This window comes from Prionailurus bengalensis, chromosome B1 (genome assembly GCF_016509475.1).
Source record: "Prionailurus bengalensis isolate Pbe53 chromosome B1, Fcat_Pben_1.1_paternal_pri, whole genome shotgun sequence".
NCBI lineage: Eukaryota > Metazoa > Chordata > Mammalia > Carnivora > Felidae > Prionailurus > Prionailurus bengalensis.
The window spans coordinates 203,354,144-203,368,697 of record NC_057344.1 but is presented as its reverse complement, the minus strand read 5'-3'; the positions used below and the strand labels follow the sequence as shown (position 1 = coordinate 203,368,697).

At 56.7% G+C, this 14,554-nt stretch overlaps 1 protein-coding gene across 4 annotated transcripts in view; it reads left to right on the top strand.

Moving 5' to 3' along the window:
* The first annotated feature begins 3,307 nt into the window (after positions 1 to 3,307).
* The window catches only part of ACOX3 (acyl-CoA oxidase 3, pristanoyl), a 41,970-nt gene continuing 30,723 nt past the window's right edge, over positions 3,308 to 14,554 (top strand). The window contains exons 1-6 of one of the 4 annotated variants that reach the window (XM_043573087.1): positions 3,308 to 3,505; positions 9,670 to 9,827; positions 10,152 to 10,385; positions 11,543 to 11,617; positions 11,981 to 12,070; positions 14,357 to 14,500. In XM_043573087.1, the coding sequence (XP_043429022.1) occupies positions 9,684 to 9,827; positions 10,152 to 10,385; positions 11,543 to 11,617; positions 11,981 to 12,070; positions 14,357 to 14,500 (687 nt within the window). In that variant the 5' untranslated portion in view covers positions 3,308 to 3,505; positions 9,670 to 9,683. The remainder of the gene's footprint in view (positions 3,506 to 9,669; positions 9,828 to 10,151; positions 10,386 to 11,542; positions 11,618 to 11,980; positions 12,071 to 14,356; positions 14,501 to 14,554) is intronic. The other 3 variants (XM_043573088.1, XM_043573086.1, XM_043573090.1) reach the window with 3 other exon arrangements.

Below are 14,554 nucleotides of genomic sequence, written 5' to 3'. Positions count from 1 at the left end.
CAGGCTCCGGGCTCCGAGCTGTCAGCACAGAGCCCGACGCGGGGTCGAAGTCACAAGCTGTGAGATCATGACCCGAGCTGATGTCGGACGCTCAACCGACTGAGCCACCCAGGCGCCCCCAAATGTTTATTCATTTTTGAGAGAGAGACAGGGCGGGAGCACGGGAGGGGCAGAGAGAGAGGGAGACACAGAGTCTGAAGCAGGCTGCAGGCTCTGAGCTGTCAGCACAGAGCCTGATGCAAGGCTCAAACTCACAAACTGCGAGATCATGACCTGAGCTGAAGTCAGACGCTTTACTGAGCCACCCAGGCGTCCCAAAACGGACTGTCTTTTATTGCACAAATAGCTCAGCAAATGGCTCAAGCCTTAAAAATTAATTACTATTTTATGTTTGGCCTGGCATTCACAGTCCCCTGAAAAGTTGGCTTCCAGACCCGAATGACCCTTGCTATCCTCACTGCAGCTCAAGGAGGCCCAGAACCAGATGGCTGGCTCCCAACAGGGCCCAACGGCTGTGCAGCTCTTACCTGTGGCCATGGCTTCCCCCAGGCTGGATAGTACAGGCCGCTGTACTCTGGGTTTTGCCTGCCCGGACCCGTTATCAAAACCATTACCAACATAGCTAACCCTCCAAATTTAAAACGACAGTGGACACGCTCTGTTTCTAAGGCATGACCACGGAGCATCCAGCTTTGTTCCCTCTCTGGGAGCGGAGGATGTTGTTTGGCACGTGGAACCTCCTGATAAGTATGCAGCCAAAGTCCTAAATGGCACAGAGTAGCGTTTCCCTAAGAAACACCGAGATAACACAAATGCATAAGGCTGTGTTGCGAAACGGAATGGCCTTAGATGTTTGAACAGTTGCGCGAGGTGGAACTCGTACTCTCATAAACACAGAATGCTGTGTGTACGTTCCAGATGGCCACAGGAATATTTTTGGGTTTCTAACTGACATGAACACTCAGATTGGCTCTTTAGAAGATCCCTGTCTTTCTTTCAACGATTGGTTCAACTCTTGGACCGGAGAGGATTTTTATCAACTACCAAAGGACTCTTATTTGGGCTTATTTTTAGTTCTATTATTATTATTATTTATTTTAGAGGGAGAGACAATGAGGGGAGAGGGGCAGACGGAGAGAGAGAATTCCAAGGAGGCTCGATGCTCAGTGTGGAGCCCAACATGGGGCTCTGTCCCGTGACCCTGGGATCATGACCTGAGTGGAAATCAAGAGGCAGATGTTCAGCTGGCCACCCAGGCACCTGATGAACTTCTTTTGCCTTCTGTTATTCAAATCCTGTTTTGCTGTTTTCTCCCTTGTCTCTCCACCTGGTGCTGAGACCCCTTGGCTGTCAGAACTTCAAGCCTACAGATGCCCCCTTCCACTCAGGAAGATCCGTACATGCGATCTCCCTTGGATTCAGCTGCCTCTGCCTTCCTTCCAAAAGTCCCTAACCCCCACCCAACTTTAAAGTATATAATCCGTCGTCTGTCGCAATCCCAGGGCAGCTCTTTTCTGCCCACAGTTCCTGTCCCCGTGCTGTAATACAACCACTTTCTTGGGGCACCTCGGGGGGCTCAGTAGGTTAAGCGTCTGACTTTGGCTAAGGTCACGATCTCACGGTTCGTGAGTTCCAGCCCCGCGTCGGGCTCTGTGCTGACAGCTCGGAGCCTGGAGCCTGCTTCCGATTCTGTGTCTCCCCCTCTCTCGGCCCCTCCCATGCTCATGTTCTGTCTCTCAATAATAAATAAACGTTAAAAAAAATACAACCACTTTTTTTGCACTGAAGACATCTCAAGAATTCTTTCTTGGCCGTCAGCTCCGAACCGCAACATTTTCCACATATCCCAACTAGAAGTCTGGTTTGGATGGGAATAACAGCTTCACAACTGTGAAGACGCGTTGTCACGGAACAAATGAGAAGGTATTGCAACGTGCGGTGGGAACAGAGACAGACTTTCCAAGCGTCAGCTGAGCATCTCCACGAAAATCGCCCACCGGCATCTTAAATGTCACAGATCTCAACACTGAACTTGTCATCCTTCTGTTCCCACGACCCCTCTGCCCATCTTTCAGTTCCCTTTCCACGGAAACCTTCTGACTTCTTCCTCGTTCTCTATGCGGTGAATTGCCAAATCCGGTTGACTCTGATGTGATTTGATGTGATACGGGATCCAGGAATGAAGGGTCGAGAAATTCTTGAGATGTTTGTTATGCATTTAAAAAAAAAAAAAGAAAAAGATGGGGCGCCTGGGTGGCACGGTCGGTTAAGCGTCCGACTTCAGCCAGGTCACGATCTCGCGGTCCGGGAGTTCGAGCCCCGCGTCAGGCTCTGGGCTGATGGCTCAGAGCCTGGAGCCTGTTTCCGATTCTGTGTCTCCCTCTCTCTCTGCCCCTCCCCCGTTCATGCTCTGTCTCTCTCTGTCCCAAAAATAAATAAACGTTGAAAAAAAATTTTTTTAAGAAAAAGAAAGGTTTATTAAAGCTTGGGGACAGGGCCCACAAGCAGAAAGGGCTGCTGCCCTGGGATTGTGGGAGCAATTGAGTATATACTTTTAAGGGGGAGGGGAGGGGGGTACGGGTGTCAGGGATAAAGGGAGTTTCCAAAAAGACCTTCATGTGTTGAAGGTGACTCACAGATCCTGGAGACCTGGCAAAGCTAAAGCGGTTTCTCTGCTAACAAAGGCCTTAACTTTGAAACCACGTGGAGTTCCTGGGGGAATGTCACACTCTGCCTGCGTCAGGAATTTGTCAATGGGTTCCCGGCTAGAAGGACATTTGATTCTACCTACGTTTCCTCTGGTAGGAAACGTACGTTTCTATCTACGTTTCCTCCACATCAGGTTGGAGCTCTATGAGGCAGGCTCCCATGCCCTGCGTGTCTTAGCTTCGACCTCCCTCCCCCCCACCTCCCCAAACAGCCCGGGACCAGGATTTGGGTGCAGGTGACCCGGCGGCAGGAGAGAGGCCCGGGGCATCGAGGCGGGGTGGGGGCAGAGCGCGGGGCTGCGGACTAGCGCGCGCGGCCGGGGCGCCGCTGCCGGGGGACGCTCGCGGGGACTGGGCAGCAGGCTGGGTCTGGAGCGGTCTCGGGCACCTGCTCCAGCTCGGTCACCGGAAAAGGCGCAGGCTCCGCCGGGGGGTGTCAGGCCGGCGCTCTGCAGGCGGCCCCGGGCGCCTGCACGTTAGGCAAATACCCCGATGCAGTTAGAGAGGGGCCGGGAGGAGCGCCCGCCCTCGCCCGGAGGCCGCCCCGCCACCCTCCCCCGCGCGCCGCCTTTTCGCTGAGCCCGGAGGGCGTGGGGGCGGCGCGGGGTGATGACGTCAGGGCCGGACGGTGTGCCGGAGGCGGGGCGCGCGTGGGCCAGGCCTTGCAAGCGCTCCGGCAAGCTCGTCCAGGCTCTCGCGAGCGCTCGCCCGCGGACGTGCGCGCGCTCCAGGGGGCGTTTATTGGGCGCCCGCTGTGTGCGCCGGACCAGCTGCCGGGAGGGCGAGCGAGATCGAAGGTCGGACTCCGTGGGGCCGCGGGGCGCGCGTGGCAGGGGACGGAGTGCCTGGCCCGAGCTGGGCGGGCGGGCGGGGGGGGGGTCATCCTTCTCTTCCCACGACCCCTCTGCCCATCTTTCAGTTCCCTTTCCACGGAAACCTTCTGACTTCTTCCTTGTTCTCTATGCGGTGAATTGCCAAATGCAGTTGTTGACTCTGATGTGATACGGGATCCGGGAATGAAGGGTCAAGAGAGAATTCTTGAGATGTTTGTTATGCATTTAAAAAAAAAAAAAAAAAGGAAGGAGGTTTATTAAAGCTTGGGGACAGGGCCCACAAGCAGAAAGGGCTGCTGCCCTGGGATTGTGGGAGCAATTGAGTATATACTTTTAAGGGGTGGGGGAGAGGGGGACGGGTGTCAGGGATAAAAGGAGTTTCCAAAAAGACCTTCGTGTGTTGAAGGTGACTCACAGATCCTGGAGGCCTGGCAAAGCTAAAGCGGTTTCTCTGCTAACAAAGGCCTTAACTTTGAAACCACGTGGAGTTCCTGGGCGGGGTCGGCAGGTGCAAAGATCCGGGGACACAATCCATCCCCGCGGTGGGTTGCTGGGGACCCGGCCGCTAAGCGTGCGAGACAGTTTGAGGAGTTCGGACGTTGCCCCCCCCCCCCCCGAGGTCACCACACAGCTGTCACCTAAAGGGAGGATGATCAGAGCAAATCCGCAGTTTAGAGTCGCCTCTTGTGCCCCCGAGAGGAAAACTGAGCGAAGGCGGCTGTCATTCTTGCACTGATTCCCTGCCGGGGACTGCTCCAGTGCCCCTGTGAATTGCAGCAGCCTGGATACTAGACAGCAGACTAGCGTTTCCGTGTGGTCACCCTGACACACAGAGAGGTGAGGCGACAGGCTGAGTTCACCCAACTCGGAAGCCAGCGCTGACTTTGGCATCTCACGTCAGGCATTGTGGCTTCGGAATCCTTGGTTGGTAACAGCTGCACAATCTTGTGGTGATATTGGTGACCACTGGTGGCATGGGGATCTAGGGATCTTCCTGGCTGCTTTGGGTCATGGGATTTGAGACCGGGTGCGATACGAGCTGTAGATCTTGGGCGGGTTCACTCTAACAAGCTCCAGTCTGCTCATCTGGAAAATTAAGAGTTGGAGAGTTAAGAGTACTGATAATACATGGCGTCACCAGCACCGTTGAGATCATGTAACTTTTTTTTTTTAAATTAACGTTTATTTATTTTTGAGACAGAGAGAGACAGAGCATGAATGGGGAGAGGGTCACAGAGAGAGGGAGACCACAGAATCAGAAACAGGCTCCAGGCTCTGAGCTGTCAGCACAGAGCCCGACGCGGGGCTCGAACTCAGGGACCGCGAGATCATGACCTGAGCTGAAGTCGGACGCTTAACCGACTGAGCCACCCAGGCGCCCCAGAGATCATGTAACTTCTTAACACCCACCTGCACTCAGTGATTGCTCAATGATTGGATAGTATTGTGATCGATTTAATAGTTGCAGAGGGAAATGATCCCGTAGCCATTATAGAGGTGCAGTGGAGGGCTTGGTAACCAACTAGGTTTGGGGGCAAGCAGAGAAGGGGAGTCCAGCGTGGCACTCAGGTTTGATAGCTCCGGTAATCCGTGGGAACTGGCAGTGTGGACCTGGGTCTGTGGAAGGAAAGGCTGGGTCAGGGAGCCCTGGGTTTGAACATTCAGAGCTTGCGGAACTCTAGAACGTGAGAGGGGAGGGGTGTCCAGGAAACTGCCAAATGAGTGTGGGGGTCTCATTTCAGGTCTGTGAAGCCTCCTCCGTGCATCAGGGACAATTTCAGCAGGTATTGCAGAGTGAGAGTATAGCCGAGGCTGGGAGTCTGCAAGGAACCAGAGGGGAGCAGGAAGGGACGGCGGTGTGGTGTCCTGGACCGCAGGGAGGGAGCACGAGGAGACGGGGATGCAGCCTGGACAGGGGAGTCGGGAAAGACCAAGTTCCCCTTGGACTTTATAGCTTGTATTTTTGAGCACTTGGATTCTGCCAGAGCTGTGCCTTACTTTCTTTTTGTTTTTAAAAATTTTTTTAAACATTCATTTTTGAGAGAGAGAGAGAGAGAGAGAGAGAGAGAAACAGCATGAGCAGAGCAGGGGCGGAGAGAGAGGGCAACGCAGAATCCGAAGCAGGCTCCAGGCTCCGAGCCATCAGCACAGACCCCGATGCAGCGCTCAAACTCAGGAAGGGTGAGATCATGACCTGAGCCGAAGTCAGACGCTTAACCGACTGAGCCACCCGGGTGCCCTCGGGGCCTTACTTTCAAAATCGTCTTGCTTTGTGGAGATCTAACTCAGCATGCAATCCATCCATCTCAACTGTACAATTCAGTGCTGTATTTGCAGAGTTGTGCAACCATCATCCCTTTGTAGGGATGTTGCTTCACTCCAAAAGATGTTTCTAGGATGTTTCTTCACTCCAAAAGAACCTTGGCCCCGTTAGGAGTCCCTTCCAGGCTCCTGGCAGCTGCTGATCTCCTTTCTGTCTCTACGTACGTACCTGTGCTGAACGTGAACAGTTTGCATCGGTAGTCACGGCACGGATGACCTTTTGTGTGTGCCCTCTTTCCCTTAACGTAACATCGTCCACGTTCATCGGTTCATCGTGTTGTAGCAAAGAGTATTTCATCCTCTGGGAAGAAGACATTGTGTTTATCCATTCATCAGTTGATGGATGTAGGAGTTGTTTCCTCTTTTGGGGGTATTATAAAAATGCTACAAGCATTCCCGCACACAGATTTGTGCGGATGTTTCATTTCTCTTGGGCGTGTACCTGGGAGCGGAGTTGCTGGGTCACGTGGTGACCGTATATTTAAACTTTTGAAGAAGGTGGACGGGCTCTAATTTCTGCACGTCCTCATCCGTCCTTGTCATTTATCCCGTGGATCGTGGCCATCGTGGTGGCTATGATGTGCTGTCTTACTATGGTTTCAGTTTGCTCTTCCCTGGTGGCTCATGACATTGAGCGTCTTTCCATGTGCTCGTCGGCCATTGTGGTGTCTTTGGAGAAACTCTATTTGAGGCCTTTAAATTGGGTTATTTGCCTTCATTACTAAGAGTCTTCGTACAGTCTGGGTACAAGTCCCTCATCAATACGTGATTTGCAAATAACTTCCATTCTCTGGTTTGTCTTTTCACTTACTCGTTGGCATCCTTTGCAGCAGAAGATTTTATTTTTGTTTTTTGAAGAAGTTTAAGTTAGCTACTTTTATAGCTCGTGCAAGAAGGCTTTGGCTCACCTCAGATTGTAAAGATTTACTCCTGCATTTTCTTCTTAGAGGTTTTCATGTTAACTTGTGCATCTAAGCCTGTGTCCCTTCTGAGTTCAGTGGTGTGTGTGTGTGTGTGTGTGTGTGTGTGTGTGAGAGAGAGAGAGTTGGCCCTCATTCCTTTGCACGTGGACATTGGGGTGCTGGCACCATTTGAGAAAAGACTGTTCCTTCCCCATGACGTTGTCTTGGCGTCCTTGTCCCAAAGCAGTTGACCCTACATTTCAGGGTTTACTTCCAGGCTCTCAGTTCTGTTCTGTCCGTCTACACACATGTGACTTTCTACCGACGCCATGATGTTTTCGTCACTGTCACTTCTCAGCAAGTCTTGGAATCAGGCAGAATGGATTCTCCAACTTTGCTCTTTTTCCAGACGGTTTTGTCTATTCCGGGTTCCTTAAATTTCCACATGGATCTTAGGATCAGCTTTTCAATTCCCGCAGAACAAAGCCAGTTGGGATTTTGACTGGGGCCACAGGGGCTCTGCAGATCACTTGGGGAGTGTCGGCTTTGTGACGACATCGAGCCCTCTGATTCATGAATGAGGGGGCGCCTTTCCGTTTATTCAGGTCTCAGGTTTCTTTCAAAAATGCTTTACACTTTTTTTTTAAATTGAATTTATTGTTTTCGATGCTGTTGTAAGTTGAATTTTTTCTTAAGTTCATTTTGGAGTTATCGCTGGTATATGGAAATACAGTTGATTTTGTAGCCTGTAAACTGAGCGAACTAATTTGTTCTCATGTTTTTTTAGTGGGTTCCTTAGGATTTTCTATATACAAAATCATGTCATCTGCAGATAAGAGAGAGGTTTCTGATTAGGATGCTTTTGATTTCATTTTTCTTGCGTAACTGCGGTGGCTAGAATGCCCAGCACTATGTTGGTTAGGAGAGGTGGAGCGGACATCTTCGTCTTGGTCCCGATGCTCAGGGAAAGGCGATGAATCCTTACTGAAGTGTGAGGGTAGCTGTGGGTATTTGTAGACACCCTTTACCAGGTGGGGGGAGTTTCCTCCTGTTTCCACTTTGTTGAGAATTTCTCACGAAAGGGTGCAGGGTTTTGTCAGATGCTTTTCCGGCACACGTTGGCACAATCGTGAATGTCTGTCCTTTATTCTGCTGGCGTGGTGTCTTACCCTGATTGACTTTCAGATGTTGACCTGGCCTTAATTTCCTGGGGCACGACTCCCTTGTCTCCCGCTGGCCTCATGGGTCACCCTGTTCCCGTCTTTTGGAAAACACTGTGGGCATGGTATTTTTCTTTAAATCTTTGCTGCAATTCACAATTGAAGCCCTGTGGCGTTTCTTTGTGGGCAGTTTATTGATTTTTTTTCACATTTATTTATTTTTGAGAGACAGAGCACAAGTGGGGGAGGGGCAGAGAGAGAGGGAGACACAGAAGCTGAAGCAGGCTCCAGGCTCTGAGCCATCAGCACAGAACCCGACGCGGGGCTTGAACTTACGAGCCACGAAATCATGACCTGAACCGAAGTCAAACACTCAACCAACTGAGCCACCCAGGCACCCCTCCCTTTTGAAATTTTTTTTTTTTTAATGTTTATTTATTTTTGACAGAGAGCACGAGCTGGGGAAGGGCAGAGAGAGAGAGGGAGAGAGGGAGACACGGAACCCGAAGCGGGCTCCAGGTTCTGAGCCGTCAGCACAGAGCCCGACGCGGAGCTCGAACCCACGAACTGGGAGATCATGACCTGAGCCCAAGTCGGACGCTCAACCGACTGAGCCACCGGGTGCCCCAGAATCATTGTTGTTTCCTTAGGCTCGGTAGTATTGTCCCCTTTTGGATTGGCTCAACCTAGCTAAAAGTTTGTCAATTCTGTCAGTCTTTCCGGAGAACCAGCCTTTTGTTGGTTTTCTCTGTTGCTCTCCTCTTTTCTGTTCCCGTGATTCACCGTCTTCACCGTCTAACGTCTGCTTGCGTTTGGTTTAGTTTGTGCTGATGCTTCTCCATCACAAGGTGGCGCCTGTGGAGGGGGACTCGGGCTTGGGAGCTGCCCTTCTGCAGCCCCGGGAGCCCCAGAAAGTGCCGGCTGAGCTTCAGGTTCTCCATCCCTCAGCAGGGACGTGAGCGTGGGCTTGCGCTTTGGGGGAGGGTTCCAGAAGAGACAGTCCACAGGGCGTGGTCCAAGAGGGCGCGGTCCCCAACAGCCACTCGGGTGCTCGGAAGGCCCCGTCCCACCTTGCCCCTCTCACGTGGAAACAAACACATGAGGTTGTTTCATCAAGAGATGAACTTGTTTCATCAAGTTCCCATTTGCTTCTGGGAAAAATTGAGCAACTCAGAACCCAGCGTCCTAGATGGCGTCCACCGGGGCGGGGGTGTCCACGCCTGGCAGTCCGCTCTCCCGCCGCTCCTCGAATCCAGTGGGAATCCACGGCGGGAAAGGAGCCGTCCTCTGAGAAGACCCGGGAGGATTGTTTGGTCAGGAGGGCTGGGCTGCAAGGTGCCCGCTTCGTGGGTGGGAAGCTGGATGTGTGTCCGTCGGGAGAGTTCGGGGCAAAAGGCTGTGTTCAAAGGCTCTCTGGCAGGTGTCCCGTGCCCTGGCGGGCCGTCCTGTGCGGCCAGAGTGGACTGGCCGGTGTTGGCCGGACTCCAGAGGGAGGCTTCCTGGACCGCGGGGTCGATGGCCTTCGGGGCTGGGTCCGGTGGCCCCGAGAGGGCGAGGCGTCCTCTGGCCTCAGCTGCCCGGGGCCGCCTCCTGACCTTCTCTCTGGGGAAGGGGGGCACGAGGTCTCGGGCGGTGACCGACTCTTGCCGGCCCTTCTGAGTCTGTCTGTGTTTGTCCCGCCTGTCGCGTGGCTGCGGGCGGCCGAGCGGGCATGGCGGCCGACTCCGGTGTCCGCGTCCCGCAGGCTGACGCGGTGCGATGGCGGCCCCGTCTGAAGGCGACGCTGCCTCCCTGCTGCCGGACCTGCCCGGGGGACCCCTGCAGGCCTACCGCGCCCGCGCCTCCTTCTGCTGGAAGGAGCTGGCGCTCTTCCTGGAAGGCGAGGACATGCTGCGCCTGAAGGTGAGGCTCCGGGCGGCGCGCCGGGCGTCTGGCTCGCGGGCGCAGGGGGCCGTGCGGCCCCTAAGGACCCTAAACACCCTAGCTGGCCCCTGGCCTGGCCCGTGTCCTCGGAGGCCCCCCCGCCCCGGGCGAACACAGGTTGGTTAAGCTTCTGAGGCCTCAGGTCCCCGTGCCCGCGGCCGGAGGGGCCTTCGTCCGCCGCGGGGTTGCAGGGGTCGCCCGTGTCCCACGGCACCAGCGGCCTCGGGAAGAGCCTGAGCGAGAGCGCGGCGCACGGCCGTTCTTCGCCTTCGAGCCGGCCGTTCCCGTCTCCCGCATTTCCAGAAGAGCATCTTCTCGGCCCTGGAGGACGACCCCCTGTTCGCCCGCTCCCACGGCCACGAGCTCTCCCTGGAGAAGCACCGAGAGCTGACCTTCCTCCGCTGCAAGTGGGTCTTGGGGCACGCCCCCGTCCGCGTGGAGGACATGGTGCGGAACCCGCTGTCGGTGCTGACGCTGATCACCTGCCTGGGCACGTACGACTGGTCCCTGGCTCAGAAGTTCCTGCTGCACCTGCTGGTGAGTGGGCGGCGAGGAGGCCAAGGGGATCGAGCCCTTCACGCCCCACGTGAGGCGGGGGAGGGCGCCGTCCGGGGCCGGGCCGGAGGAGGAGGTGCAAGAGAGGGTCCTCAGCGCACGAGGGGCAGACGCTGCCCGCGGGGTGTGGCGGCGGCTGGTGTTTGCTCGCTCGTAGGGTTTCGTGGGGTGTGTGTGTCTGGGGGAGGTTTCTTTAAGAGATTACTTTCTTGGGGCTTGAACTCGCGACGCTGAGACCAAGAGTCACGTGCTGTTTGTACCCACGGAGCCAGCCAGCCGTTGCTCTCTTAAGAGATTTCTAGAAACTAATACAGGAGGGGCGCCTGGGGGGCTCAGTCCGTTGAGTGTCTGACTTGGGCTCAGGTCATGATCTCACAGTCTGTGAGTTCGAGCCCCGTGTCAGGCTCTGTGCTGACAGCTCAGAGCCTGGAGCCTGCTTCGGATTCTGTGTCTCCCTCTCTCTGCCCCTCCCCCTGCTGACACTGTCTCTGTCTCTCTCTCTCTCTCTCAAAAATAAACATTTAAAAAAAATTAAAAAATAAAAAAATAATATAGGAAGCAAAACCAGAGATTAGAATGTGTGGGCAGATCTCGTGATGTTTGAGGGAGAAGTCCAGCTTCTTCCGGCTGTGTGTGCAAATTTGCATACGTGAGTCCTCGACGGGAGTGCCAAGCAGTGAAAACTCCAGAAGAGAAGGAACTTTGGGGGACTCTTTTGCTTTTATGCCAACCCCCCCCCCAAAAGCCAAAAACAAGAAAGGAAGGGAAAGCAGGTCTGGGGAGATGCCAGTGCCCCCCGCTGGCACACGGGCGGAGGTGGGGAGGTGTGTGTGGCTGGGTGGGACATGTGGCCCGTGTGCACCCTTCTCCCTCCTCTCCCCTGTCCCCTGCTGTCTCCCCCTGTCTGCGGCCCCTCGGGACCTCCTGAAGGCATCTGAAGTGTGAAGTGCTTCTGCTGAGCATACCAGACGCGGATTCCATTCCCCCCCCCCCCCCCCCCCCCCCCCCCCCCCCCCCCCCCCCCCCCCCCCCCCCCCGCTTCCCTGCCACGGGTGTCAAAGCGCGTGTGGCTCCTGAGGCCCCGGGACCTCAGGACTCCTTGACTGCCACCGGTTTCTCTGATGATTCTATGTTTTCAGGTTTTTGGATTCGCGATTTACAAGTCTGGCTCCGAAAGACATTTAGAATACCTTCCCAAGATCCTCAACATGGAGGTGAGCTCAGAGTCCCGGCGGACCGTGAGCCCGTGGTCCCCAGATGTCTCTGCAAAGGGCCGCGTGCCAGAGGAGGTTCCGGGGGGCCGTGTGTGCCGAAACCCCAGCACCCGGTGCATTTAGCTTGTTGCCGTCGAAGCGAGGCCTTCCCTTTCCTTCCACGGCCCTGGCAAGGTGGCTGTCACCTCACCTAACCCACCGTCCTCACAGGCTGTGGGACGTGGTGTCCCTAACACCCTGGTGGGTTGGGCGGGGGAGTGGGGATTTAGTGCTTTGACCTGGGGTTTTGTCCTTCGAGGAAGGACAGCAGCGGGTCCCTCCTGGAACTTTCTTGCCTTACGTTGTTTTGTGCTCCCGCGTTAGATTTTTGGATGTTTTGCTGTGACTGAAGTAAGTCACGGGAGTAACGCCAAGGCCATCAGAACGACCGCTCACTACGACCCCACCACGGAGGTAGGTGTTACGTGCGCGTCGCGTGTGATGCGGTGTCCTTACGGCCAGAAACCCGTCTTTAGACACGTGTGCTTCTACCGTGCACACGGAGACTCCTCACCCGGGAGGGTGGCGGCTCCTGGGGGGAGAGGTTCCTTTCTTTGTTCACCTGCCTGCTGGGGTTTGGACGCGGCCCGGTTCGTTTACAAAACCAACAGCGTGAAGAAGACTCTCCCCGGCGCGGGTCTTTGCTGGCTGCCCCTGCCCCCTGTGCGCGCCAGGCTCCGCCGGCCGGGGCCTGCCTCGTCCACTCCTGCCCCCGTGTCTGGCCCCTCCGGCCCCACCGCCCTCCTGCATCCCGTGGCCCGCGTGCAGACGTGTGTGGCGTTTGCGCCGTTGGCCGCTGCCTCCCGTGTCCGCGTCTCCGTCCAGCACGTCCCTGTGCAGGTGTCGGTCGCAGCACGGTGCAGTCGTGGGCTTTGTCCTCGCTCTCGGGGAGACACGTGCCCGCAAACGGGATCATGATTTATCGGGTGGTTGGTGGCGCGGAGGGAAGGGAGGGCAGGGAGAGGATGGGGCGCACGGGTCGGGAAGCTTCCGCCCGTGGCCTCTGTGCTGTGCCGCTCCCACCCCCGGCCCCTCTCCCACCGCCGGGTCAGTCTCGTCCGCTCCTCCGAGGACCGCGGTCCCCGCTGTTTGTTCTGCACCTGCCCTAGTGTTCCAGGAGCCCTTCGCCTGCCCCTTGTCGGTAGTGTGGTTTGCAAGAGTCCGTGTAACGGAAAGTAAAGCCCTGTGCTTGCGAATTTGCTTCTCATTCCTTCCTTCGTTCGTTCAGTGATGTGGGCTCTGCGCACACTGTGTGCTGAGGGGCTGTGTGCCAGCAGAGCAGAGGCATGAAGCCGAGGGGGGCTGAGGCGGGGCAGGGCAGGGTCAAGGGGAAGGTGGTCGTGGTGCAGTGCCCGTGGTCCCGTGCACCGGAGAACGGCGGGCAGAGAGCCGTCAGCGACAGCCCTCCTGGGTTTTTTATTGGCCTTTCAGCCACCAGGTACCTTTATGCGAACCCAGGTTTTGCTGGCCCGGCCCCGTCTCTTTTCTCTGCCCTCTGGTGGCGAGGGCTCTCGGTGCTAAGTGGGGAGGCGGAGAGGGCGGATCCCACGTGGCCTGGGGGCCTGGGTGAAGCCTGGCCGTCCATGGGGCAGCCTGCTTCTGACCTGCTTCCTCTCGGCACCTGTACTTAAGTGAGCGTGACGTCAGAGCAGGGGAGATCGGGAGCCCGAAGTCCTCTGTGGGCCGCTGGTCGGGCACCTGCTACGTGCCGGGCACTGCTTTCAGGGACCGGGCAGCTAGCGGCGAACGTGACACGTGAATCTTTGCTCTGGGGGATCCCTCGTGCCGGAGCGGAGACACGGACGGACAGCCTCAAGAAGTTAGGTGTGCCAGGGGGCCATGGAGACCTGGAGGGGACGGTGGCGGTATGCCACATGCAGGGAGGACGCCTGCAGAGGGGGGAGCAGAGGGGAGACTCCAGTCCCCCATCCCCCCCACTTTTCTTCAGCGGGGTGTCAACATCTGCGAGGTGGTCACAGGGTGCGCTTGGAGGCCATGACCCCGTGCACACCGCTGGGCGGCACGAAGGGGTTCCCCGTGTGCCCTTCACAGCTTCCCACCTGCGGGGAGAAGGACACCCGCCGGGGTCTGCCCGCAGTGGCCTGCAGGTGACATGGGAGGCAGCTCGCCGTCACACCCCGGCTTTGTCCAGCTGTCAAGCCCCCCGCCCTGTGTCTCCCCTGCTCGTCTCCTGCCTTGCTGAATACCCGGCGAGCCTCCCGGCCCCTCCCGTGACCCCCGGGTTCACTCACCCTGACGTCTTGAGGTGCCTTGTGCTCCTGGGCACGTGGCCCTCACGGAGCTCGTAGACGGGGGGAGACCGTGGGAAAAGAAGGTCTGTCTCTGGTCAGAGCCCAGGGAGGGGTCGGGGAGGAGCGCACAGAGGAGGGGCCGCGGAAGACGAGCATCGCGGTGACCGCTCCCTGGGCACCGGCCGGCTTCCGGAGAAGTTGGCGTATGTTTCATTGTCTGACCCCGGAGTGGTTTTCCGTACGGGTGGGTGTCTTCGTTAAGTCACAACACCCAGGGATACGCTCCGTGTTCGGGCCGCCCCCCGCGCCACACGGGCGCTAAAGCGTGCGCTCGGTTCTGCTCTGCTCGGTTCTGGACTTGGAGCAGAGGACGTGGGATTCTGCACGTGTTTGACTTGTTCATTGCAACTTGGACGACGGCTCTAACCTGCCTTTTCCCCTCGCGCAGGAGTTCATCCTCCATTCCCCGGACTTCGAGGCCGCCAAATTCTGGGTCGGCAACATGGGCAAGACGGCCACCCACGCCGTGGTGTTTGCCCAGCTGTACACGCCCGGGGGCCGCTGCCACGGCCTGCATTCCTTCTTGGTGCAGGTGAGGGGGCTCTGGGCGGGGCGGTCTCACCCACGGGCGCTTGGCTTCATCGCA